This window comes from Chiloscyllium plagiosum, chromosome 12 (assembly GCF_004010195.1).
Source record: "Chiloscyllium plagiosum isolate BGI_BamShark_2017 chromosome 12, ASM401019v2, whole genome shotgun sequence".
Taxonomy (NCBI): Eukaryota; Metazoa; Chordata; class Chondrichthyes; order Orectolobiformes; family Hemiscylliidae; genus Chiloscyllium; species Chiloscyllium plagiosum.
In genome coordinates, this window is record NC_057721.1 from 39,776,836 (window position 1) to 39,804,513 (window position 27,678).

At 40.1% G+C, this 27,678-nt stretch overlaps 1 protein-coding gene across 1 annotated transcript in view; it reads right to left on the reverse strand.

Annotated features, from left to right (window-relative positions):
* The window catches only part of caska (calcium/calmodulin-dependent serine protein kinase a), a 468,988-nt gene that overhangs the window by 233,092 nt on the left and 208,218 nt on the right, over window positions 1-27,678 (reverse strand). Inside the window, exon 5 of the mRNA XM_043701523.1 lies at window positions 26,549-26,621. Coding sequence (XP_043557458.1) covers window positions 26,549-26,621 — 73 coding nt within the window. The remainder of the gene's footprint in view (window positions 1-26,548; window positions 26,622-27,678) is intronic.

The window sequence follows — 27,678 nt, forward strand, 5'->3', positions numbered from 1 at the left end:
AGATCCAGGGAAATATCTGCACTGAATGAATGACAACAAGAGGAACCTGATTATAATCTTGTAAATTATCCTAACCAGGTTTATATACAAAAGTATCCTGATTAAGATAACGAGACATCATGTACTAATGGATAACCTAGACTCCTGTTTGTGCAGTGGTTCCTACCTCTGGGTCTGAAGCTCTGGGTTCAAGTTCACAGATATCTCTCAGCAAATCCAAACAAGTCAATTTAAAAAAAATGAATAGTCATTGCATGCATATCATTCTCCAGTTTGTGCTGGAGCACACATACAGAAAGGGATTTCTGTCACCTTTACTTATATAACAGGGTCTGAAGTATAACTTAAATGCCGTTTCTCAGAAAACTGATTAAGATGTTGTACAAGTGCCATTTTTCTTAGTAGAAGTATAACTATTTGGTTAACTATTAAATCTTAGGTGACAGTCATTTACAATTCTTAGCGTAAGGTCACAAATTAGTTTATGGGCTTTCAAGCTTCTTTCCCCGAGTCACTGATATTCTTGATAGCAAAGGAGAGGTATAATATTTGAGACCAAACTTCATGCTTCCAATTGAGGCATGTTGACAATGCTGGCCAGATGAATGCACATACCAATTTCATAAATCACTAATGGTCTAATGTGGGGAGGGACAGTTCAACAACTTAAATGAGAAATGCATGACACTGATCTCATTAAAAATACATCATGCTAAATAAAATTTAACATTTCGAAACAATTACAATTAAGGCTATGTTAGCAGAGTTGCGGAATGCTTATTTCATTATTTATGGATAAAAAATATCTCTGAAATAGGGAAGATTACATTCAGTACTACCTATTTGATCAATTTTCAAGTAAATGTTATTTTGGGTGCACTGGGTGCAAAAATAAAGTAAAGTCGAGTGCATAAAAGGCTGAAACAATGTGTCTGCATTCAATAATGAACTGCACACAGAGAAAAACCATCTTTGTAATTACTGCCAATTAAAGGATTGGCTGTTTAAATTCAAGTGCCATCAAGGTCTTATTCCATGTTTCAATTTGGAGGTATAATGCCCTGCAAATTCCCATAAATGTTTGATGAATGAAATGAGTAAATGGAGTGATCGCTGAATTATTGCAAAACTCGAGGACGCTCAAAAGAAATCCAGACTTTCTCACTATAAAAATCTTGAGAAGGATAGGTCATCGATGCAACAAACCGAGAGATAAGCTTAATGGGAGATAAAATATGGAGGTGCCGGTGTTGGAATGGGATGGACAAAGTTAAAAATGACATGACATTTTATAGTACATAGTACAACAGGTTTATTTGAAAGTACAAGCTTTTGGAGCGCTGCACCTGAAATAATGCAAAAGTTCTTTTATTATGAAGTGGCTGAGAAATTAGTGAAATCAATGTGTCCTGACATGCATTGAATCTATGGTTTGATTAACTGGCGGGATCATGGTATGCTCACAAATATTTGGGGTCACTCATATCAAAAAATGGTAAAGTTTATTGATACTTCACTCTGATTAAATGATATAGGGACTTTTGAAAAATGTTTCTGCTGTATCTTTTTTGTTTTTGATTGCTCCTGTACTTCAGCCTTCTTTATTGCATTTCTTAATGCAGAAAGAAGTCTCTCTGAAAGTTTCAGGAACTACTAGCATACAAATTGTAATTCAGCCAACAGGCAAACTATATAATACTGTTAACTGGCTATTTATTAAAAAATAGAATCATAAATTAATGTCATCGGTTTGTCTAAATTTCAGAGCGTTATCGACTATAAATGATTATAGCGCAAATAAATTAATGCTGACTTACCACGATACAACTGAACTGCTTGTGTTTTTCATTATACATGAATTCTACTTTCTAATTGTTTGAATATCAAATATTAATGTTCAGATGTTGTTAATTATGCTAATAAATTATTGTTAACAATTAACATGGGTCTATTTTTAATCCGATGACTCCTCGACTAAAATTTAAAGAACAGGAATTAAGAATTTGGCTAGTGTCCTCAATAACATTGGCCAGGATACTCAGTGTTACTGTAAAAACTGAAAGAGTCTTCTTCACAGCTCACAAACTTTAAAGCATGAAGGCATTATAAGTTACAAGCATGGTTTCCTCAAAATCAAAATGAGTTAACATCCAAGGTTCATGACAAAAAAATTAAGTTGCAATAAAGAAAAATAAAATGCAAATGCTGTAAATCCAAATAAATAAATGCGGGTGAACACTTCAGGTGAATAGTTAGAGTCATTCAGCATGGAAACAGAATTTTTGGTTCAACCAGTCCATGCCAAACATAATCCCAAACTAAACTCGTCCCACCTGCCTGTTCCTGCCCCATATCCTTCCAAACATTTCCTATTCATGTATCTACCAAACATCTTTTAAACATTGTAATTGTACCCACATCCACCACTTCCTCAGGAGGTGCATTTCACACACAAACACTGTGGTAAAACACTTGCTCCTAGTGTCTTATTTAAAACTCTGTCCCCCCCCACACCGTATAAATCTGTGCCCTACTCTTGAAATCTCCCATCCGAGGGAAAAGACAATGCCATTAACTATATTGATAACCTCATTATTTCATAAACTTCTATAAGGTTGCCTTTCAACCTCCTATGCTCCACTGAAAGTAGTCCCAGTCTATCCAGACTTTCTTTATAACTCAAACCCTCCATATCCAGCAATATTCTGGTAAATCTCTTCTGAACCCTCTCTGGTTTAATAATATCCTTCCGGTAATTGGGTGACTAGAACTGGACATGGTACTCCAGAAGAGACCTCGTCAATGTCCTGTAGAACCTCAACATGACTTCCCAACTCCTATACTGAAAGGATTGAGCAATGAAGACAAGCGTGCCAAACGACTTTTAAACATTCTGTCTATTGTGATGCAAATTTCTAATTTGTCATTTTTTTCAGTTAATGGCTGGTTTGTTGGCATTGTCAGTTTTTGATGCAAGTTGTACCACAGTTTCTAACTAATACACTTATAGAAGAGGTCAAAAATCACATGACATCACATTATAGTTCAATGGGTTTATTTGAAAACACTAGCCTTTGGAGAGCTAATCCTTCATCAGGTGCAAGTCATTGATGAAGGAGCAGCGCTCCAAAGGCTAGTGTTTTCAAATAAATCCATTGGACGATAACCTGGTGTCGTGTGACTTTTGACCTTGTCCAGCCCAGTCCAACACCTTAACATTAAGAGAGAGAGCAGAGGAGAGCTGTCTCTATCTAGTCCTATTACTCTGCTAATCACAACATTAAATGTTTTATCCATTTACCCATATGGCCAATATATACTTTATCCTATTTAGATAAAAAGATTCACCATCTAGGATTTTTCATGAAGAACAAAAATTAGTGATTTATTGTGTTAACAGTAAATATGTTGCAAAAATGTAAAGCTGATTCACATACAGTTGAATGTTGATCTATACGGACTTCAGTAATGCGCTTGACAAGGTGCCTCATGGGACACTGGTTAGCAAGGTTAGATCTCATGGAATACAGGAAGAACTAGCCATTTGGATACACAACTGGCTCAAAGGTGGTAGTGGAGGGTTGCTTTTCAGACTGGAGGCCTGTGACTAGTGGAGTGCCACAAGGATTGGTGCTGGGTCTTCTACTTTTTGTCATTTTATATAAATGATTTGGATGTGAACAAAAGAGGTATAAGTTAATAAGTTTGCAGATGACACCAAAATTGGAAGTGTAGTGGACAGCAAAGAAAGTTACCTCAGATTACAATGAGAACTTGATCAGATGGGTTAATTGGTTGAGAAATGACAGATGGAGTTTAATTTAGATAAATGCGAGATGCTGCATTTCAGAAAAGCAAATCAGAGCACAACTTATACACTTCATGGTAAGGTCCTGGGGAGTATTGCTGAACAAAGAGACCTTGGAGTGCAGGTTCATACTTCCTTGAAAATAGTGTCGCAGGTAGATAGGATAGTGAAGAAGGGTATGCTTTCCTTCATTGGTCAGAGCATTGAGTACAGGAGTTGGGAAGTCATGTTGCATCTGTAGAGGACATTGGTTAGGCCACTTTTGGAATATTGTGCGCAATTCTGGTCTCCTTCCTATCGGAAGGATAGTGTGAAACTTGAAAGAATTCAAAAAAGATTTACAAGAATGTTGCCAGGGTTGGAGGATTTGAGCCATAAGGAGAGGCTGAATAGACTGAGGCTGTTTTCCCAGAGCATTGGAAGCTGAGTGGTGACCTTATAGAGGTTTATAAGGTCATGAGGGGCATGGATAGGATAAATAAACAAGGTATTTTCCCTGTGGTGGTGAAGTCCAAAACTAGAGGGCATAGGTTTAGGGTGAGAGGGGAAAGATATAAAAGGGACCCAAGGGGAATCTTTTGCACGCAGAGGGTGGTGCATGTATGGAATGAGTTGCCAGAGGAAGTGGTGGAGGCTGGTACAATTACAATATTTAAAAGGCATCTGGATGGGTATATGAATAGGAAGGGTTGAGCGGGATATGGGCCAACTGCTGGCAAATGGAACTAGATTAGGTTGGAATATCTGGTCGGCATGGACGAGTTGGACCGAAGGTCCTGTTTCCGTGCTGTACATCTCTATGACTCTATAGATACCGGGTTAAAACAAGATCTCTGTAGAGATCAATTTAGAGGGAAGAAAGATTTTGTCTAATAACTGTTAGTGTGTGAAGGGAAAAAAAAGATATGAAATGTTCAAGATATCTTTCAAATGGTCTGCTAGGGCAAGTGGATGGGTCGTTAAACACAGGCAATTGGTCATCCCTGAAATCTTCAAACGCAGTTCGTTGAAGAGCAGTCACAAGGAATCGTCAAACATAACTCCTTCAGTGGATTTTCAGGAGAAAAGTTGGATCAGGGTTTCAGTTACCACAATGGATCTTAAAAAAGGGTAATCTCAGAAGAAAATTCCTGCAGCAAGCTGTACTTCAATTGCACTCCAAACAACTAACTTAAGTCAAGTGACTTCAAAGAAGTGAATGTTAAAGAAGTCCAATGTCCACAGTGACTCCTTTCAAATAAAAACAAGTTTGAGTATTCCTATTCACTACTGTCCCAAATTCTTTAAATGAATCCCTAAATAAAATTAAATATCTTGATTGCATTATTTACTTCCATATCAGAATCAATGGAATTTTGTTAATCTTGCTCACCTGAAATCAAAGAGAAACGTGTGCAAAATCCTCAGAGTTGTTCTATACCCATGATACTACATTGGTATTTAACTATGGGAAACACTTTCAGTGGCAAATAGACAGATGTCACACACCAATAGAGTTTTATTTAATCATCAGAATGACAAATAGCATGTCCCAAGACTTTTTGATGGAAACATCAATATGTTAGACAGTATGATTCTAAAGTTCATATATTTAGGCTCTACAATCGCCTGTAAACAGCAAAATAGTGATTAGTTGAACTCCAGGTGATCCAGGAATGTTGATAGTGCTTTTATAATGCTAAGTAGGGCCCTTTATAAACTACACAAAAAAAAACACAAATGTAACCACAGTACAGCTGTTTTAAAAAGTATTTTATTATTCCATTTATTCACACTTAGTGGTCTTACTTGTGAAAGACATTGATAAATAGAAGGTCTTAGATAGATGAACTGTCATCTTTTTAGGACTAGCATGTGGTTTTTGGATGAGTATGACACAATCTGCCATAGTTTTGGTGTTTTCATGCTGCAGTACAAAATCTGACAACACCTCTATGGCCTTTATGTTTTCAGCTAGGGAAATGGGCAGTGAACATTCACTGATCTCTTGAGGGTCATTGGTCTCCTCAGTTGAAAAATGTACTATGAACAAATTAATTAGGTGCAGTAGTAAGCCAAACAGGCTCTCAAACTTGCTCCACTATTCAAGAAGATCATGATCTCATTGTGGCCTCAAATCCACATTCCTACTTTGTGGGATTAACTTTAACACCCATACAAACATACAAATTAGGAGCATTAACAATTGCCTTATCAGTTAGTTCGGTAAAAACAAGGACTGCAGATGCTGGAAACCAGAGTCTAGATTAGAGTGGTGCTGGAAAAGCACAGCAGGTCAGGCAGCATTCGAGGAGCAGGAAAATCGACCTTTCGGGCAAAAGCCCTTCATCAGGAATCCAGTTAGTTCTGTTGTGCAGTAAATGCCGCTGTCCATCTCCATGTATTTGTTCATGGTTGACTTTGTTGAAATTTCCAAAGACCAGCATGTTCATCTAATCCAAAGTTACCTGTTCAGAATTTCAGCCTATCATGAGCAAATTCTGTTGGATGTGCTATTCTGGTGGCAGAAATGGCTGATGATTTTGATACTACTCAAGGGGTATTAGATATCCTTTATCCAGATGTCAGAAACATGAAATGACCTAAAGACTAAAGATATTTCCAAATAGATCTGTAGACATGCTGAGTTTGGGTCCTTTTGAAAATAAAATTGATTGGCTGAAATAAGACCATAAGACCATAAGACATAGGAGTGGAAGTAAGGCCATTCGGCCCATCGAGTCCACTCCGCCATTTAATCATGGCTGATGGGCATTTCAACTCCACTTACCAGCGTTCTCCCCATAGCCCTTAATTCCTTGTGACATCAAGAATTTATCAATCTCGGCCTCGAAGCCATTTAGCGTCCCGGCCTCCACTGCACTCCGCGGCAATGAATTCCACAGGCCCACCACTCTCTGGCTGAAGAAATGTCTCCGCATTTCTGTTCTGAATTTACCCCTTCTAATTCTAAGGCTGTGCCCACGGGTCCTGGTCTCCTCACCTAACGGAACCAATTTCTTAGCGTTCACCCTTTCCAAGCCAAGTATTATCTTGTAAGTTTCTATTAGATCTCCCCTTAACCTTCTAAACTCAATTGAATACAACCGCAGGATCCTCAGCCGTTCCTTGTATGTTAGACCTGCCATTCCAGGGATCATCCGTGTGAATCTCCGCTGGACACGCTCCAGTGCCAGTATGTCCCTCCTGAGGTGTGGGAAATAAACCCAAACAAAGTGAAGCTTTTTCCCCAAATAGCCCTAACAGATCTTAAGTGGTAAGTGTTGTAACAAATGGAAACAATAAATGGTAAGTGCAGAGATAATGAAAAGAAAGTTTATAGATACTAAGTTTCCAAAAAGATAATGTGAACCCATTCCCCAACAGACTTGAGTACAATGAGTTTAAGAGTTCAAGAAATATTTTGCTTTTGGTTGTGACATGAGTATTAAAAAATCTGAGGATAAGGCAAATGTATGTGAAAGCTGAAAATATTCATCATCCAAAAAACAGCTGGTCCTCAGGTTTTCAGATAAAGGATTCCTGGCTTGTATCTGAATTTGACTCATTATAATTCCAACGTAAAGTTAACACATTGTAAAAGCTGCAGCTGTCATTGCCCAGCTCAGTAAGACAGAGTGAAACAAGAACAACCTGACCGAAAACACCAGACATTGAGCCCAACTAACCTCCGTCTCTTGTGTATTCCTTCATAGAACGAGATCTGAACTACACATATCAGTAGGAGAAAAAGCTAAACATTGTTCACCTTCACTATCTCAAATGTATCTTTGGTATCTCTTTACACAAGGTCACAGTGAAGTCTTGAAGTGTGCTAATTCCATCAGCATACACTCATCCCAAAGCCTGTTGTCTTCATCTGCAGTAAATGCAGCAGAGATTGCCTTGTCATCCTGAGCTTCACCAGGTTAATTTTAATAGAGTTTATCACCAAAGTGCAACCCATCATCTCAGGAGACAGAAGGATGTTAAAAGGAGCGGGAGTGAGTGATCGAGTAGTAATTGCACCCGACAATTAATCCGGAACCATCCCCTAAATGATCTGAGGACATGAATTAGAATCCCACCATAACAGACAGTGAAACTTGAATTCAATACAAAATCTGGAATAAAAAGAATAATGGCAATTACTGTTGATTGTTGTAAAATCCCATCCAATTCATTAATACACACTTGGTAAGGAATTCTACTATTCTTACTTGGTCTGACACCACATCCACAAAAACGTGGATGACCCTTAACTGCACTCTGGCCAAATAGGGATGGATAATAAATGCTGACCCAGCCAGTGACATCACATTCTATGCTTCGAGTAAATGATGTCTTATTTTTTTGATTCATGCTGCTTAAATTGATTCAAATAACATTCACAAAATGACTCTTCAGCCAAGAAAACAGATAGCAACATTGCTTAGAATGACATTTATCTCTCAGTTGAGTACAGATTTCCTTTTGTACTGAACTGGTTGTGAGGAGTTGGGATGTCCAACTCGAGATATTAATGAAAATAAAATCACAACAAAAGAGAAGTTCATGAGTTCCCACTCCATTGTCCATGCATCTATTCTCAGTTCTCATTTAGTTCATGCTGGCACTCATTTCCCTCTCAAGACCATCTCTCATAAACGCTATTACCTAAACCTCTGCCCAACTCAATGTTGATGTGTCACATTATTGCTACACTCCAGCATTCCTGGCTGCCATCCCATCACTGAAGCGGAGGCCAGACAGAGGAAACTGTCACAGATGTTCCCTTTTGTTCCCTCTGCTTCTACCATCCTTTTCCTGCTTCTTAGATATTCAGAATACAAACAGGTCCTTTTGCCCACCATATCTATACTAAGTAACAAATACCAAACTACAGTAATCTCATTTACTTGCATTTGGTTCATTGTCTACTACACACTGGAATTTTAAATAACACCCAGATGCTTCTTCAAAGTTGCAAGAGTATCTGCCTCCACGATCCTCTCAGGCAGTACATTCCATATTTCTAACACCCACTGGTGATAAAATCTTTCCTTAAGATCTCCTCTAAACCACTTACTCCACACCTTAAACTTATATCCTCTGGTCTTAGACATCTGCCACAGAGAAAAGATTTTCATGATTTACCCTGTCTATGCCTTTCAAAATTTTGTATAACTCAATCAGATCCTCCCTCACCTTCCTCTGCTCCAAGGAAAACAAACCCAGCCTATCCAACAATGTTGATCTTGCTAATGTTGATCTTGCTTTGTGCACCTCCTGTGCAGTTGTAACCTTGTATGCCTTGCTCTTGTCTAAGTACCCTGTGATCTGTATGTCCCTCTTTGCTATGATCTGCGTATACTGCTTGCAAAACAAAGCTTTTCACTATACTTAGGTACATGTGACTACAATATATCAGATCAAATATTCATTCTCTCCACGTAACTGAGACTTTTCAACTTGGACAACATCCTGGTGAATCTCCTCTGCACCCTCTCCAGTGCAGTTCTGTTTACTGCACATGGTATCCCATCTGTCGTCTAACTTATGTTTCTGTAGCTGCTTACAACCATTTGCATCTTTAACTGTTTCCAGTTCTGATAAAAGATCATCGTATCAAAGGGTAAACGTTAATTTCTCTACGGACGCTGGCAGACTGTTCAGCAGTTCCAACATTTTCTTTTTTTTCTGATCTTTTTGAGAATCTGCAGTATTTTTCATTTGTATTGGTGCCCACAGAGATGCCTAGCTTTGCTCACTTTGCAAACTGACATGGCTCCCAAACTGTTCTTCCCAAATATATAAAGAAGGCATATAGTGTTATTCCAGTAATAACTTTTTAAATTATTTATTCCAAGGATGAAGGTAACTACTTTCTTCTCAATCTGTTGCATTGAGAGTTGGTGGGAGATCTCTTTGCTTCATTTACAAATGTCTATTCATTTTACTATGTTCTCCACCTATAAATTTTAAAACCTATGGAAATAAAAACCTTTTCACATGCTCTTTTCAGTGATACATTGTTGGCAAGTAGACTCAACATGTAAAATTTCAGTCTCATCCACCCTCACTGTCTCTTGCAGCCTCCTCTTCCATCCCTAACTCCTCTTGCAGTGTCCTTCCTGCACCCAGAAAATATCTCACCACAGCAAACCCCAGCTGCAAAAGGTACCCACTTATCTTTAGTTAAAGGTTCCGTCCTAGTCTTACTAAAAGGATTCCTGACAACTCAGTCACTGCTGCTACTTCCAACTGTTCACTGCTCCTTCAATCACAGATGATTTTTCTGCTGTGATCACAGGAGATGTTAGATTCATTAGTAAACCTTATCAGCAGCAAATGCGAGGGGGATTCAGGCTGTGATTGGACAGCAACTGCTCAAGCGCTTTGGCAGTTCAATGAATAGGGTGACTTTTCTGATTGGTTGCCCTGTGATCGAATTCTTCTGGTCAATTTGAGTACTTCTGGAAGCAAACTCACCTGCTGTCCAATGTATTTTGAGCACTGTTGAGATGATGTTCTCTCCAGCAGAATTGAATGGACTCATCACTTTAAATGCTGCTCGCAGTGTTGTGCTGACCCTCTGCAGCAAAACTGGAATGTCCTCTCCAGGGTGCAAGTAAGATCAAATTTAATAGAGATTCTGGGCTGCCCAAATGCCAGTTGTCTCTTGGCTGACTTGCCTGGTTCAATCCAAAGGAATGCAATCACTATGTCTGATATTAGCTTGGTTGGAAGTGTTGCCAGAAAAATTAAATATTTAGTCATCAGTCTTCCTTTAGGTTCCTCTCCAGAGTTTATGGCAATACTTATTTCTATCTAGTCTTCAACTCTCAAAATATTGCAAAAGGCAGCAAAATTCCATATATATATACACATTTAGTTCATGATCATTGGGGCATGTCCACATAGTAATAGGCTGAGATACGACATGTTTTGGATAAAGCCTTGTAGAGTTCCTCTGAAATGTTAGTGAAATGCACCACTTTGATTTTGTCCAAGAACTGTTCTAATTTTCAATCTTGATGATAATCAGAGGATTTCCTTTCACTAAACTATGGTTACACACCTCATTTTGCAGTGTCAAACTTGTAGTCATTTACATTTGCAAATAAATCATTCCACCCTGACAAATAACAGTTGATTCTTCTATAATATTTTGAATCATCTACACAGGTGTTTTCAACAGCAATTGAGTCACATTACTTGGAAGCAAAATATTGAGTTCCATGGATGAAAGTAATGATAGTGCCAAATAAAATTTAAAAATTCTCCAATTTTACTGGCCAAAAGGAGTAAACTCCATACACCTTCTTTTGGATAAGTGATGTTGGCTAGATTAACTGCAGAGCAAGTTTTCTTAACTTTGGACAGAACCAGATATATTCATATTCATAGCTAGCATCTAAGCCCTTTTGCATAGTTTAATAGAATCTACATTAAATACACGCAAGGGATCACTTTGGAAAATAAAGCAGAAGAACAAAGAAAATTTACAGCCCAGGAACAGGCCCTTCGGCCCTCCAAGCCTGAGCCGATCCAAATGCACTGTCTAAACCCGTCGGTCAATTCCTAAGCATCTGTATCCCTCTGCTCCCCATCTATTCAGACGCATCTTAAGTGCATCTACCGTACCTGCCTCTACCACCTCTGCTGGCAATGCGTTCCAGATGCCCATCACCCTCTGTGTGAAGTACTTGCCGCGTGTATCCCCCTTAAGCTTTCCACCTCTCACCTTGAAAGCGTGCCCTTTCGTTATGGAATCCTTCACCCTGGGAAAAAGCTTGTCTCTATCCACCCTGTCTATACCATTCATGATTTTGTAAACCTCAATCTGGTCCACCCCTCAATCTCCTTTTTTCTAATGAAAATATACCTAATCTACTCAACCTCTCTTCATAGCTAGTACCTTCCATAGCAGGCAATGTCCTTGTAAACCTTCACTGCACCCTCTCCAAAGCGTCCACATCCTTTTGGTAATGTGGCAACCAGAACTGTACACAGTAATCCAAATGCGGCCGAACCAAAGTCTTGTACAATTTTAACATGGCTTGCCAGCACTTATACTCAACACCCCGTCCAATGAAGGCAAGCATACTATATGCCTTCTTGACCGCTCTATCCACCTGTGCAGCAACATTCAGTGCACAATGGACCTGAACTCCCAGATATCTCTGCCCATCACCTTTTCCCAAGGCTCATCCGTTCATTGTATAATTTGCTCTAGAATTAGTCTTGCCTAAATGCATCACCTCACATTTGTCTGGATTGAAATCCATCTGCCACTTTTCCGCTGAACTCTCCAGTCTATCCATATCATCCTGTATTCTTTGACATTCCCTTATGCTTTCTGTTACTCCACCAATCTTCGTGTCACCTGCAAACCTACTGATCATACCAATAGTGCCCTCTTCCAGATCATTTATGTATATCACAAACAACAGTGGCCCCAACACTGACCTCTGCAGAACACGACTGGTCACCTTTCTCCATTTTGAGAAACTCCCTTTAACTACTACTCTCTGTCCCCTGTTGCTCAACCAGTTCTTTATCCACCTAGCTAGAACACTCTGCACACCATGTGACTTCAGTTTCTCCATTAGTCTACCATGGGGAACCTTACTAAAGTCCATGTATATGATGTCTACAGCCCTTCCTTCATCTATCAACTTGGTCACTTCCTCAAAAGAACTCGGTAAGGCACGATCTCCCCCACACAAAACCATATTGCTTATCACTGATAAGCCCATTCTTTTCAAAATATAAATAGATCCTATCCCTCAATACCCTCTCCAGTAAATTTCCCACTACTGACGTCAGGCTCACTAGTCTGTAGTTACCCGGAATATCCCTACTACCCTTCTTGTACAAAGGGACAACATGAGCAACCTTCCAGTCCTCTGATACCTCACCTGTATTTAACGATGCCACAAAAATATCTGTCAGGGCCCCAGCTATTTCCTCTCTTGCCTCCCTCAGCAACCTGGGATAGATCCCATCTGGTCCTGGGGATTTATCCACCTTAATAACCTCTAGCCTACCCAACACATCTTCCCTACTTATGCCAACATGATCCAGACTAATCAAACTTTGACCTCTAATCTCAAGATTCATCATGTACCTCTCCTCAGTGAGCACTGATACAAAGTAAGCATTCAGAATTTCACTCATTCTGTCAGGTTCGACACACAGCCTTCCTTCATTATCCTTTCTCTAGTTATCCACTTGCTTATTACATAAGAATAAAATGCTTTGGAATTCTCCTTAATTCTGCTCACTAAAGCTATTTCATTACCCCTTTTTGTCCGCAATATTCCTCGTTTAAGACTTGTCCTACTCTTCCGATATTCCTCCAGGGCCCATTCTGTTCTTAGCTGCCTAGACCTCACGTACGCTTCCCTCTTCCTCTTGGCTAGTCGTACAATTTCTGTCATCCACGGTTCACGAACCTTGCCCTTCCTATCCTTTTGCCTTCAACAGGACATGCTTATCCTGCACTATCTTTAACCTATCTTTGAAAGCCTCCCACATATCAAAAGTGGACTTCCCTTCAAATAGCTGTGTCCAATCCACATTTCCCAGCTCCTGCCTAATTTTGATATAATTGGCCTTGGCCCAGTTTAGTAGTCTTCCCTTAGGACCACTCTCATCTTTATCTACGAGTATTCTAAAACTTACAGAATTGTGGTCACTGTTCCCAAAGAAATTCCCCCACCACAACTTCTACCACTTGTCCTGGCTCGTTGCCCAGTACCAGGTTCCATATGGCCCCTTCCCTCGTCGGACTATTGACATACTGCTCTCGAAAACTCTCCTGGATGCTTCTTACAAATTCTACCCATCCAGACCTCTACGCTAAGTGTATCCCAGTCAATGTTGGGAAAATTAAAATCTCCCATCACTACTACCCTATTGCCTCTACATCTTTCCATAATCTGTTTATCTATTTGTTCTACTACCTCACGCTCACTGTTGATACAGCCCCAACAATTTTTTTTTTTTTTTAGATTAGATTAGATTAGATTAGATTAGATTACTTACAGTGTGGAAACAGGCCCTTCGGCCCAACAAGTCCACACCGACCCGCCGAAGCGCAACCCACCCATACCCCTACATTTACCCCTTATTACCTAACACTACGGGCAATTTAGCATGGCCAATTCACCTGACCTGCACATCTTTGGACTGTGGGAGGAAACTGGAGCACCCGGAGAAAACCCACGCAGACACGGGGAGAACGTGCAAACTCCACACAGTCAGTCGCCTGAGTCGGGAATTGAACCCGGGTCTCTGGCGCTGTGAGGCAGCAGTGCTAACCACTGTGCCACCGTGCCGCCCACTAATGTAACTGCACCCTTCTCATTTCTCAGCTCCACCAATAATGCCTCACTACCCACAACCTCCATAGTGTACTCCTTTGGCACACAAGGTCACAATAAAGTCAATGGAAACAATTAGGATTTTTGGATGCTTGTGTTACTGTATATTGAAACTACTCTGTACGTACAATTCATACAAATGGGAGCATGTTTGGTAAAAATGATTGCAAATCACTCCTAATGAAACTGTTGCAGCCCTATTCAAAAACATGTTACCGTAGAAGGAACTGAAAATATCAAGACCGTTCAATATTTAAATATAGCAGAAGTAAAGCAAGTCAGTCAAACCAACTTCCTGTATCTATTGCGTTACAAACCGCAAGTTGATTTCCCCAATTGCTAAGGTGCTTCATTTGAACTGGATGTTGTTTTAGCAAAAAAAAACTTTAAATTAATCATGACTTTTGCTGTTACTTAATCATGTATCAACAACAAATTTGAAGAAGTATGGTTTGTAAGACTAATATTGACTGTAACACACTAATTTCAACTACTCATCACTATCATAGGAACTTTTCAGAAACATGAACATGGCATGTTGATTTCCTGAAACTTCATGCACTTATTGTCATTGGGCACAAATTCAAAAACGTTTGCATTTCACTGTGTGGCATTTCATGGTCTATAACTAAATTAATAACTGCAAGGACTGAAACAACACAACTGAATTGTTATAAACAGAGGCGTAGTTAACTGAGCGCTGTAGAATTGAGCGATAATACACTTGGAGAATCCTGACTTAAGCCTACAATTGGCAGTGTTGACACTCCTGATCACTTAAGGTTTTAAATGGTACTGAAGGAGAAACTTGCTGTGCAGCAGAAATGGAAATGGACTTTTTATTCCCTGATGTCACAACTTTCATTTTTTCATTCCTGCCATACTTTACCAACTGATTCACCATTGCCCATGTTGTTCATGAGCTGGGAAAATTGTGTCTCACAGAGGAAGATAGAATAAACCACCAAGCTGCACGAGAGAGACTAGAGACAATCAATAAGGAGGAACTGAAAGAAATTAGTAGCAGTTAAAAAAAAATGGACTAGTCAAATTAACGAGACTTATTGTAGATAAAGTGCTTGGACTGACATAAAATGATCCACAAGCCTGAACATTGAATAAGGTAACTGTAGAGATAGTTAGTGCATCAGTGATTGCCTTCCAAATTACAGCTGCTCACAGATTGAAAAGTAGTAAATGTAAGCCCACTATGTGAGAAAAGAGGGAGTGAGAAAACAGGGATTTACAACCCTTTAGCTTGAATCAACAGTAGGGAAAAAAATCAATCATGAAATATGCGAAAAATTAGGCACTTAGAAAATAATACGATTGTGCATAGGCAACATAGATTAATGAAAGGGGCATCAAGTTTGGTAAACCTGCTACCAGAGTAACAAACAGAATAGATCATGGTGAAAACCATTGGACACTGGGTACTTGGGTTTTTAAAAGACTTTCGATAAGATTACACACAGAGGTTTACAAGCAAAACTACAGTGTATGGAGTTAGAGATAAAATAGTGACACAAGGTGCAAATTGGTTAATGAATAGAAGTGAAATAGAAGGACTAAATGGGTCATTCGCAGTAACAAAAAAATGCTGGAAAAGCTCAGCAGGTCTGGCAGCATCTGTGAACAGAAATCAGAGTTAACATTTCTGGTCCGGTGACTCTTCCTGAGAATGGATGGTAGCTCGGGAAACGTTCGTTTAAATTAATGATTTGGAAGTGCCCATGTTGGACTGGGGTGTAATAAATTAAAAATCACACTACACCAGGTTATACGCCAATAGGCTTACTTGGAAGTACTAGCTTTCGGAGCACTGCTTCTTCATCAGGTGGTTATGAAGTATAAGATTGTAGGACACAGAATTTATAGCAAAAGTTTACAGCGTGCTGTAACTGAAATTATACATTGAAAAAGACCTGGATTGTTTGTTAAGTCTTGCAGAACTTATAGCAAAGGTTTACAGTGTGAGGTAACTAAAATTATACGTTGAATAAGACCTGGATTGTTTGTTAAGTCTTTCATCTTTTAGAATGGGCATGTTGGTTTCAGTTCTTTCATATGTAAATCCCAGAACTTTCTACATTCTCAAGGGAAATTTAACTCACACAGACCCTATCTTATACGCTCACACATAGACTCCCACACTCACACGCACCCTCTCACAGACTTATACCCCTTTACATTCACACACATACATGCTCTCACGGGCGCACACACACACGTTGGTGGGGTGAATTTGTATCTGCAGAATGATGTTTTATTTTGCTCAAAAACTGTATGAATCCATGTAAGATTTTGTAAATCCTTTTTTTTAAAGATTAGAATCAGTCTGAACATTGGAGCACGGTCAGCCTCACTTTCAATACATTATCTGGGCAAACATGGCACAAGGGGGCGCGCTCATGCAGGAGACGTGAAAGGGGGATGTGCGCTCACACAGAAGACTCGAGAGAGCACGCACACCAGAGGCAGCCACAGAGAGTGTGCCCGCACCAGCAGGAGCCATAGAGAGCCAGCACACAAGCAGGAGCCATAGAAAGTGCTCGTGCGAGCGGCAGACGGAGAGATCTCTATTTTATTTAGAGTCATAGAGATGTACAGCACGGTAACACACCTTCAGTCCAACTCGTCCATGCTGACCAGATATCCCAAGCCAATCTAGTTCCACCTGCCAGCACTTGGCCCATATTCCTCCAAACCCTTCCTATTCATATACCCATCCAGATGCCTTTTAAATGTTGCAATTGTACAAGCCTCCACCACTTCCTCTGGCAGCTCATTCCATATGTGAAAAAGCTGCCCCTTAGGTTTCTTTTATATCTTTCCCCTCTCGCCCTAAACTTATGCTCTCTAGTTCTGGACTCCCCCACCCCAGGGGAGAGACTTTGTCTACTTATCCTATCCATGCCCCTCATTATTTTATAAACCTCTAAGGTCACCTTCTAGCTTCCAATGTTCCAGGGAAAACAGCTCCAGCTAATTTAACTTCTCCCTAGAGCTCAAATCGTCGAACCCTGGCAACATTCTTGTAAATCTTTTTTGAACCCTTTTAAGTTTCACAATATCCTTGTGATAGGAAGGAGACCAGAATTGTACACAATATTCCAACAGTGGCCTAACCAATGTCCTGTACAACTGCAACATGATCTCCCAACTCCTGTACTCAATACTCTGACCAACAAAGGAAAGCCTTCTTCACTATCCTATCTACCTGTGACTCCACTTTCAGGGAGCTATGAAACTGCACCCCAAGGTCACTTTGTTCAGCAACACTCCTTTGGACCTTACCATTAAATGTATGAGTCCTGTAAGATTTGCTTTCCCAAAATGCAGCACCTTGCATTTATCTAATTTAAACTCCATCTGCCACTTCTCAGCCCATTGACCCATCTGGTCAAGATCCTGTTGTAATCTGAGGTAACCTTCTTCGCTGTCACTACATCTCCAATTTTGGTGTCATCTGCAAACTTACTAACTATACCTCTTATGCTCACATCCAAATCATTTATATACATGTTGAAAAGTAGTGGACCAAACACTGATCCTTCTGACACTCCACTGGTCACAGGCCTCCAGTCTGAAAAACAACCCTCCACCACCACCCTCTGTCTTCTACTTTTTGAGCTAGTTCTGCATCCAAAGGCTAGTTCTCCCTGTATTCCATGAGATCTAACCTTGCTAACAGTCTCCCGTGGGTAATCCTGTCGAACACTTTACTGAAGTCCCTATAGATCACATCCACTGCTCAGCCCTCATCAACCCTCTGTTACTTCTTCAAAAACTCAATCAAGTTTGTGGGACATGATTTCCCACACACAAAGCCATATTGACTATCCCTAATCAGTCCTTGCCTTTCCAAATATATGTACATCCTGTCCCTCAGGATTCCCTCCAAAAACTTGCCTACCACCAACATCAAGCTCACCAGTTTACAGTTCCCTGACTTGTCCTTACCACCCTTCTTAAACAGCAGCACCACGTTAGCCAACCTGGCACCTCACCTGTGACTATTGATGATACAAGTATCTCAGCAAGGGGCCCAGCAATCACTTCCCTAGCTTCCCACAGTTCTAGGGTACACTTGATCAGTTCCTGGGGAATTATTCACTTTTATGTGTTTCAAGACATCCAGCACTTCCTCCTCTGTAATATGGAGATTTGATTAGTTTTCAATTTGATTTTTAAAAATTTCTTACATCTAAGACAGCTATTACATACCAATCAATGAGCATACAGTTTTCCTCTTCTTTCTATTGACAACAGCAGCTGCTGTTTTGTAACTCTCTTTTTGGTGCCCAAAAGTTCAGTGTTGTAAACTCTGTTTACTGTTAGCATACCAGCCTCGCCCTTTATGTGAAATTCGCACCTTGCTTAGGAGGTTACAGACATAGAGTGACAGGAGAGGTCATGCCTGATAAATCTGTTAGAATTGTTTGAGGTGGTAATGAGCAAGTTAGTCAAAGGAAAGCATGTGGACATGATCTATATGGATTTACAGAAGGTCTTTAACAAGGTGCTGCACAGAGGCTGCTAAATAAGGTACAAGTACATGGTGTTAGGGGCAAGATACTGACATGGATAGAGGATTGGATGATTGGCAGAAGACAGACGGGATAAAGGGGTCTCTTTCAGGAAAGCAGCCAGTAACTAGTGTTGTTCCACAGGGTTATTCATGCTATACATTAATGATCTGGACACAGGAACTGAGGACATTGTTGCTAAGATTGCAGATAGGTGGAGAAACAGGAATTGTTGAGAAAGCTGGAAGGCTACAGAAGGACAGTGGGCAAAGTTGTAGATGGAATACAATGCGGGGAAGTGTGATGTTTTGGTAGGAAGATTAGAAACATAGACTATTTTCTAAATAGTGCAAGTCCTAGGTTAGGTATCTTAAATAAAGATTAATATACTGGATTCTATTGGTAGTTAGGAAGGCAAATGGAACGTTAGCATTCATTTCTAGAGAGCTCAAATACAAAGGCAAAGATGTGCTGCTGAGGCTGTATAACGCTCTGGGCAGGCTGTTTTTGGAATACTGTGAGCAGTTTTGGGGCCCATATGTAGGGCAGGATATACAGGCCTTGGAGAGATATATAGAGGAGGTTCACAAGAATGATTCCAAGAATGAAGGGCTTGTCATATGAGAAGCAGTTGAAGATTCTAAGTGAGTATTCAATGGTGTTTGAAAGGATGAGAAAGGAATCTCATTGAAACTGAGAATACTAAGAGGCTTGGATAGAGTGGGTGTGGATAAGTTTTCCCTAATAGGAGTAACTAGGACCAAAGGGCCAGAATGAAGGGATGACCCTTTAACAACTGAGACTAGGAGGAAGGTCTTCATCCAGACGGTGGTGAATCTATAGAACTCTTTGCCACAGAAGACTGTGGAGATCTAGTCATTGAGTGTATTTAAGACAGACAGATAAGTTCTTAATTATTAAGAGGATCAAATGTTACAAAGAGAATGTTGGAGACAGGTTGAGAAACATATCAGCCATGATCAAGGAGTGGAGCTGACTTGATGGGCTGAATGGCCTAATTCGGCTCTGATATTTTATCTTATAGATGTCTACAACACATAGAAAGATCCTTTGGCCCAAATCATAAATGATTTGGATGAGAGCATAAGACGTACAGTTAGTAAGTTTGCAGGTGACACCAAAATTGGAGGTGTAGTGGACAGCGAAGAGAGTTACCTCAGATTACAACAGGATCTTGACCAGATGGGCCAATGGGCTGAGAAGTGGCAGATGGAGTTTAATTCAGATAAATGCGAGGCGCTGCTTTTTGGGAAAGCAAATCTTAGCAGGACTTATACACTTAATGGTAAGGTCCTAGGGAGTGTTGCTGAACAAAGAGACCTTGGAGTGCAAGTTCATAGTTCCTTGAAAGTGGAGTTGCAGGTAGATAGGATAGTGAAGGCGGCGTTTGGTATGCTTTCCTTTATTGGTCAGAGTATTGAGTACAGGAGTTGGGAGGTCATGTTGCAGCTGTACAGGACATTGGTTAGGCCACTGTTGGAATATTGTGTGTAATTCTGGTCTCCTTCCTAGCGGAAAGACGTTGTGAAACTTGAAAGGATTCAGAAAAGATTTACAAGGATGTTGTTCAGGTTTGGAGGATCTGAGCTACAGGGAAAGGCTGAACAGGCTGGGGCTGTTTTTTCCCTGGAGCGCGGAGGCTGAGGGGTGACCTTATAGAGGTTTACAAAATTATGAGGGGCATGGATAGGATAAATAGACAAAGTCTTTTCCCTGGGGTCAGGGAGTCCAGAACTAGAGGGCATAGGTTTAGGGTGAGAAGGGAAAGATATTAAAGAGACCTAAGGGACAACTTTTTCACTCAGCGGGTGGTACGTGTATGGAATGAGCTGCAAGAGGATGTGGTGGAGGCTGGTATAATTTCAACATTTAAGAGGCATTTGGATGGGTATAGGAATAGGAAGGGTGTGGAGGGATATGGGCCGGGTTCTGGCAGGTGGGACTAGATTGGGTTGGGATATCTGGTCGGCATGGACGGGTAGGACCGAAGGGTCTGTTTCCATGCTGTACATCTCTATGACTCTACTCCACTCAAAAACAGCCACCTAACTATTCAAATCCCATTTTTCAGTACTTGGCCTATAGCCTTGTATGCCTTGGCATTACATTGCCCATAAAGATATTTCTTAAGTATTACAAGTGCTTCTGCCTCTACCACTCTTAAATGCAGTGATTTCAAGATTCCTATGAAAATTTTTCCTCACATTTCCTCTAAATCTCCAGCCCCTCATCTTGGATCTATGCCCTCTGGTCACTGAACCCTCCACCAAATGTTTCTTCCTGTCTCTTTCTCTGTCCCTCAATTTTATAAATCTCAAGCATGCCACCTTTCAGTCTCTACTGTTCCAAGGAAAACAATACCAATCTATTCAACCTTTCTTTATAATTGAAATTTTCCATCCCAGCCAATTGTTCTTTGAATCCTCTTCAGATGCCTTGCCTTAGTCAGGGAGGATTCAGAACAACATAACACTTAAAGACATGATCCAGAATATAATTTAAAAACCTCATAACTGTAATACTGCTCAGGGAACCCTCGGATAGCATTGACTATCTCTTTTATCACTGTGCTGTTGAGGAGATTACATGTAGACAATTACCTGATGAACTTGCAGTCCAAACTGTCTCTCTGTGCAAATATTTCTAGAAGGGACAGGTAGTATGCAAGGGCCAGATGAATGGAGCATTCCATAGCAACATAGTCAGATATATCCTTCATAACAGATAGAACTTTCTCATGCTTAATGGTGTCACACATGATGGTGGCCATTAAGGTAAGTGCAACATAGGGGAATGTTCTCACAAAGATACTGATCAGAGATCTTTCAGTGTACCTTTTCAAAAGAAAATTGTGAGCACATCTCACTCTGCTCTCGACAAACTCTGAAAAGGATGATTATTTCGCATAAAGCAAAAAGTCAGGCCCATTGGCACATAGAGATCCTCAACATCAATACCTATTAATAACTACACGAGCAGATTCAGCATGGAGTTTAGGACATTTTCCGCAAGTGTCTCTAACCTTCTGAAAACCTCTGACGAAAAAGCTTGTTTGCCCTGATTGTTCCCCATAGCAAGGAATTCAAGGATGGAATCCATGCTTTTCCAGTTGAATTTTCCATTTTGGTATCCTCGATGTTTTCTGGGGACAATTTCTCATTCAGATCCTTTGTCACCCGGTTAATCATGAGGTATTTCTGTAGATGACACTGGGACAGCAAGACAATGGTCTAAGAATAATGCTGGCTTGATGTTAGTGAATCTTTTTACAAGCATACTGGATACAAACAAGAAGACAATCCTGCCTGGCATCAATCAGATGTTTCTACACAGTGCTCAATGTGCAGGGTTAATGACAATGTACAGACTGGCATCTTTTACTGCTTCCATTGATGAAGAATACTGTTAAATACAACTAGTTAGCTGTCAATCGAGTGAATCATCCAACTGTATTGGTGAGCCAACTGTGGTTACTGCCTAAAATGACTAGACTGGACAGTGTCAGGAGTGTAAAGCTTCTGGAAGATGGCCAGATACTCATCATGGAATCTTTATTGTGCAGGTGCTATCTCAACTGTCGCTAGCTGTCAGAGTACTATGGCTTATTAAGAAACTTCTGCCTTTTCCCAGCAATCCTGCACATTGTTTATATTTAAATAATCTGACATCCTCTTGAACACCTCAACTGAATCTGCTTCCACTACACTTCCAAGGAGTGCATTCCATCCTCTAGCTACTCAGTGAAAAAAAAAATGTTTCACGTTGTATTTGCTTCTTTTGCAAAGCACATTAAAACCACCCCTCCTCGATCCTGTTTTGAGCAGGAATGGTTTCTCCGGCCTGTCAGGATTTTGAAAACTTCTAACAAATCTCTATTTAGCCTTCTTGTCTCCAAGGAATATAGTGAGACTATTCTTATAACTGAAGTTTCTCATCCCTTGAACGATTCTTGTAAAGCTCTTCTACACACTCTCAAATGCATCCAAAACCTTCCTCAAGTGCGATGTCCAGAACTATACACATTATTCCTGCTGAGGTCTTGTATGTATTCAGCATATTCTGTTTGCTTTTGTACTCTATGCCCCTAATAATAAAGTCTTATTCTTTAGAGCCAGAGCATAATATATTCCAGGGTGAATGGGAGGAAAGGAAATAAAAACTCTCACTAAAGAAAAAGTGCTATGGAACCTAAAGAGGGATAATCCTGGGCTTCCTCCAACGCCAAACCCAAACCACCTGACAATTGGAGGAAGGCGGCCTCATCTTCTACCTTGGGACCATTCAACCAAAAGGCATCAATATCGACTTCCAAATCTCCCCTCCCTCCACCTCATTCCAGATCCTACTATCCAACTTGGCAGCACTCTCTCGACCTGTCCATCTTCTTTCCCACCTCTCTGCTCCACCTTCCCCACCAACCTATCCCCTTCGACTCTGACTCTCCAGCATCTGCAGTCTTCACTTTCTCTCCCTAAAGAGGAATAACAACTTATAAGTCCCCTGAGACTGATGGGATGCATCTTACAATATTACAGAAGTAGCTATAGAGATGGTGAATATATTGGTAATAATATTCCAGGAATCTTTTGATTTTCGTAAAGTTCTAGGGGATTGGAAAACAGTTAATGTAACATCTGTGTTTAAAATGAGAAGGACACAAAAACATAATTATAGGCCAGTTCGCTTAACATCTCATCAGGAAATTGTCATGCAGTCTATTTTAAAGGGTGAAATAGTAGTGCATTTAGAAATACATAACATGATCAAAGTCAGCACAACTTTATAAGGGGAAATCACACCTGTCAAAATTGCTAGAATTCTTTGAGAAGGTAACAAGCAGGACGGATAAAGGGGAAGCAGTGGTTGTAATCTATTTGAATTTCCAGAAGGCACTCAGTAAGTTACTACACATTAGGATATAAGGACCCATAATGTTAGAGGTAATATGTTAGCATCGATACAAGTTTGGCTAACTTATAGAAGACAAAGTTGGGTTAAGGAGGGTGCATTTTCAGGATGGCAACCTATAACTAATGGCGTAACTAATAACTAATCAGTAATCCTCGGACCACAACTATTTCCAATATATATTAATTATTTGGTTGAGGAAAATGAATATAGTCTAGCTATGCTTACAGATGATATAACAGTAGGTGGGCAGGTAAGTGGTGAAAATGCCACAAAGAGTCTGCAGAGGGATACAAACAGTTTAAAAGAATGGACTAAAACTTGGCAGCTGGAACATAAGTTATGGAAATGTGAAGTCATACATTTTGGCAGGAAAAAGAGGGGAAGGGAATATTACTTAAATGGAGAAAGACTGCAGAAAGCTACAGAACAAAACGATTTGGGAGCCCTTTTGAATCACAAAAAGCTAGTATCTGTTTATTTCAAAGGGAATGGAATATAAAAGCAGGACAGTTTTGATGGGCACAAGGTATCACAGAATCCCTACAGTGTGGAAGTAGCCCATTCGGCCCATCAAGTCCGCATTGACCTTCCAGAGAGCATCTCACCCAGACCCACCCCATCCCCGTAATCCCACATTTCCCATGGCCAATCCACCTAACCTGCACACCTTTGGATTGTGGGAGGAAGCTCACACAGACATGGGGACAATGTGCAAACTCCAACAGGCACCCAAGGATGGAATCGAACCTGGGTCCCTGGTCTTGAGAGGCAGCAGTGCTAACCAAGGACCACAGTGCCACCCCCAGCTGGAATACTGTGAAAAGTTTTGGGTTCCTTATTTAAGGAAAGATGCTCTGGTATTACAGATAGTCCATAGAAGATTCATTAGACTCATACCAGGTATGGAAGGATTGTTTTAATGAGGAGAGGTTTAGTAGATTCAGCTTATAGTTATTTGAATACAGAAGAGTGAAAGAATTTTATGGAATAAATTTTTTTTTAGAGGACTTGGCAGATTGTTTCCCTTGTGGAAGAGGGCAAACTCTCGGAAGAAAGGTGTGTATATTTAAGACAGAGATGAGGAGAAATTTCTTTTCTCAGAGGGCTGTGAATGCGGAATTCGCAGAAGGCTGTAGAGGCTGGGTTATTAAGTATAGTCAAGACTGAGATAAACAGATTTTTAAATCAGTAAGGAAATCAAGTATTATAGGGAAAAGGCAGTAAAGTTAATGAATACAAATATATTTATCTCAGCTATGAATATGCTTCATGAATCAGCTTCACGAATCAGCTTCACTAGTCCTCTGCAGTAAAGCTCGAGGCAATTGAATACTCGAAGATCATGCCTGCTCATCCGATTCTCCCATAAGGGGAAACAACCTCTCCACAACTACCTTGTCAATTCTATCAAGAACTGTTTCTGTCTCCACAGGGTCTTCTCTCGTTCCTCTAAACTCCAATAAGCAGAGGCCCAACTTACTCAAACTCTCCTTCTAAGAAATCCCTTCATATCTGGAATCAACTGCTTAGGAAGGAAAAATAGGTTGGGAAAGGTAGTGATGATATTCGACAGTTGCATGACTTTGAATGAGTCCTGTAAACATTCCATTATGGGTCAAAGAAGGCACTAGCAGTTTTGTTTTGTTCTGTAGCTGTTTCTGTACTGTTTGTTACATCTTATGAGAGAGAGAATTTTGTTTCGAGATTTGGACTTCACCTCAGGCCAGGATCACAAAACAGTGCCAGGAAGGAATCTAAGCCTTCAGACCAGCCGCTGATCAAGGGGTCCCCAAAGGACAGAAAAGGTGTGAGACTTGCTGCTTTTTCTCCTTTCTTTTCTGTTTATGACTCTTATTCTCATCATTATTATTACTTAATAAACATCCACATTTTAGCAAATTGCTGTTGTCGAGTCTTATCTTAATTATATTTAACCAAATCCAAAAGAACCGCTTGGATACACTCCGTGATCCAAGCCATCAAACTACTGAAGCAGTAAGCAGAATTTATTCCAAAGAAGTTTGTGGCCTCATGACTGAGCACATCCTTCAAACCTCTATTACAAACAAACCTGACCAACACTTTTTAAATGAGATATTATGAACACAGAAATAGCAACGAGGTACAAATATTACAGCATATGATGACATGTGTGCTATCGAAGAGGTGGCAGTTTGTTATACATGGAGTTTGGTTCTCCCACAATCAACAGATCAGGAAAACATCAAGTTCTGCTGCATTCAATCATGAATAATTCTGGACAGTTGAGAAACCAAGAGATGGTGGCTCCATGAGCATCCCCATGTTTCATGATTCCAGCATGAGTGCCAAACAAAACAAGGCTGAAAGGTTAATAGATAGCCATTCACAGCTTTCTTTTGAGGCTTCTACAATGACACACTGGCTCCTCTTCAGCCAATTCAATTTACTCAACATGATATCAGGAAACAGCTGAGAGTTTGGACAACATATCGGCTTTGATAGATGAATTTGTACACTAAAACTACCCACATTCTGACTTCCAGCCCGTGTACATTATGTTATAAAACACATGTGTGGCCAAGATAGTGCTATTTAGATCCAATATCAAATCAGCAACATAAGCTTATTCAGCTGAAATTGGATTTACAACAGCACTGTTTTTGTGATGCAGACTCAACAGGACAGTGATATCAATAACAACAAACCTTGCAACACAAGACATATTAGCCTTGGTCCATAAAGTAAATTCCAAATAGATCACAAATGTGGTTATATATTTTCTTATTCAGTTTAATAAAAAAATGTACAGACACATTACAATCAACTTTTGTAAATTCTTAAGCAAATTAGTTTCATTTTTTAGATAAAGTATTTATATTCTTCTACAAATAAGGCTCGGCTCAGGGATTTTCTGCAAACAAAACTGCATCACCAGTCAATTACCTTACCTTCACATCACGGTGAATGATATTATTGTCATGACAATAGCGTAGTGCTTCTAGTATCTGTCGCATGTAGTGACTACAAATACAAAAAAAGTTAGAATTATGCATATCTCTAGGAGATGGCAAAGAACACAACATACTGTGTAATAATTTAATTTCCAAATTGTACTATAACACTTTTATATAATTCAACATGCCAATGCGTACAGGGAAATGCGACAGAAGACCTGAACCAATGTCTCTCTTGCCTTCTCAGGTCCAAATATTTGCATATCCTAGAAGACAGAGTGGTATTGCCAGAAATTTTCTACCCATCCTTACAAGTAAGTTCTGGCCCATGTTTTATAAATTTCTCTATAACATGTTAAGATCATTTGAAGGAAATGTTACAAACAAACTTGTATATTATACAGTAGCACAGTGTTATTACTCCAATGTGTTGCAAAACCATCATGAAGCATGACTGCTGCATCATGAGGACAATGTACAGCAGAAAACGGAAATGTATGTAAACCAACTTTTAATGCTCAAGTCAAAAGGCAATTATTAAAAACCCAAAGGTTCATTTTGTATTATCAGGCAGTTCTGTAATTAATTCACTAAAACCACATACTGTCATAGAGATGTACAGCATGTAAACAGACCTTTTGGTCCAAGCGGTCCATGCCGACCAGATGTCCCAACCCAATCTAGTCCCACCTGCCAGCACCCGGCCCATATCCCTCCACACCCTTCCTATTCATATATCCATCCAAATGCCTCTTAAATGTTGCAATTGTACCAGCCTCCACTTCCTCTTGCAGCTTACTCCATACATGTACCAGGCTCTGCGTGAAAAAGTTGGCCCTTAGGTCTCGTTTATATCTTTCCCCTCTCACACTAAACCTATGCCCTCTAGTTCTGGACTTCCCGATCCCAGGGAAAAGACTTTGTCTGTTTATCCTATCTATGCCCCTCATAATTTTGTAAACCTCTATAAGGTCACCCCTCAGCCTCCGACACTCCAGGGAAAACAGGCCCAGCCTGTTCAGCCTCTCCCTGTAGCTCAAATCCTACAACCCTGGCAACATCCTTGTAAATCTTTTCTGAACCCTTTCAAGTTTCACAACATCTTTCCGATAGGAAGGAGACCA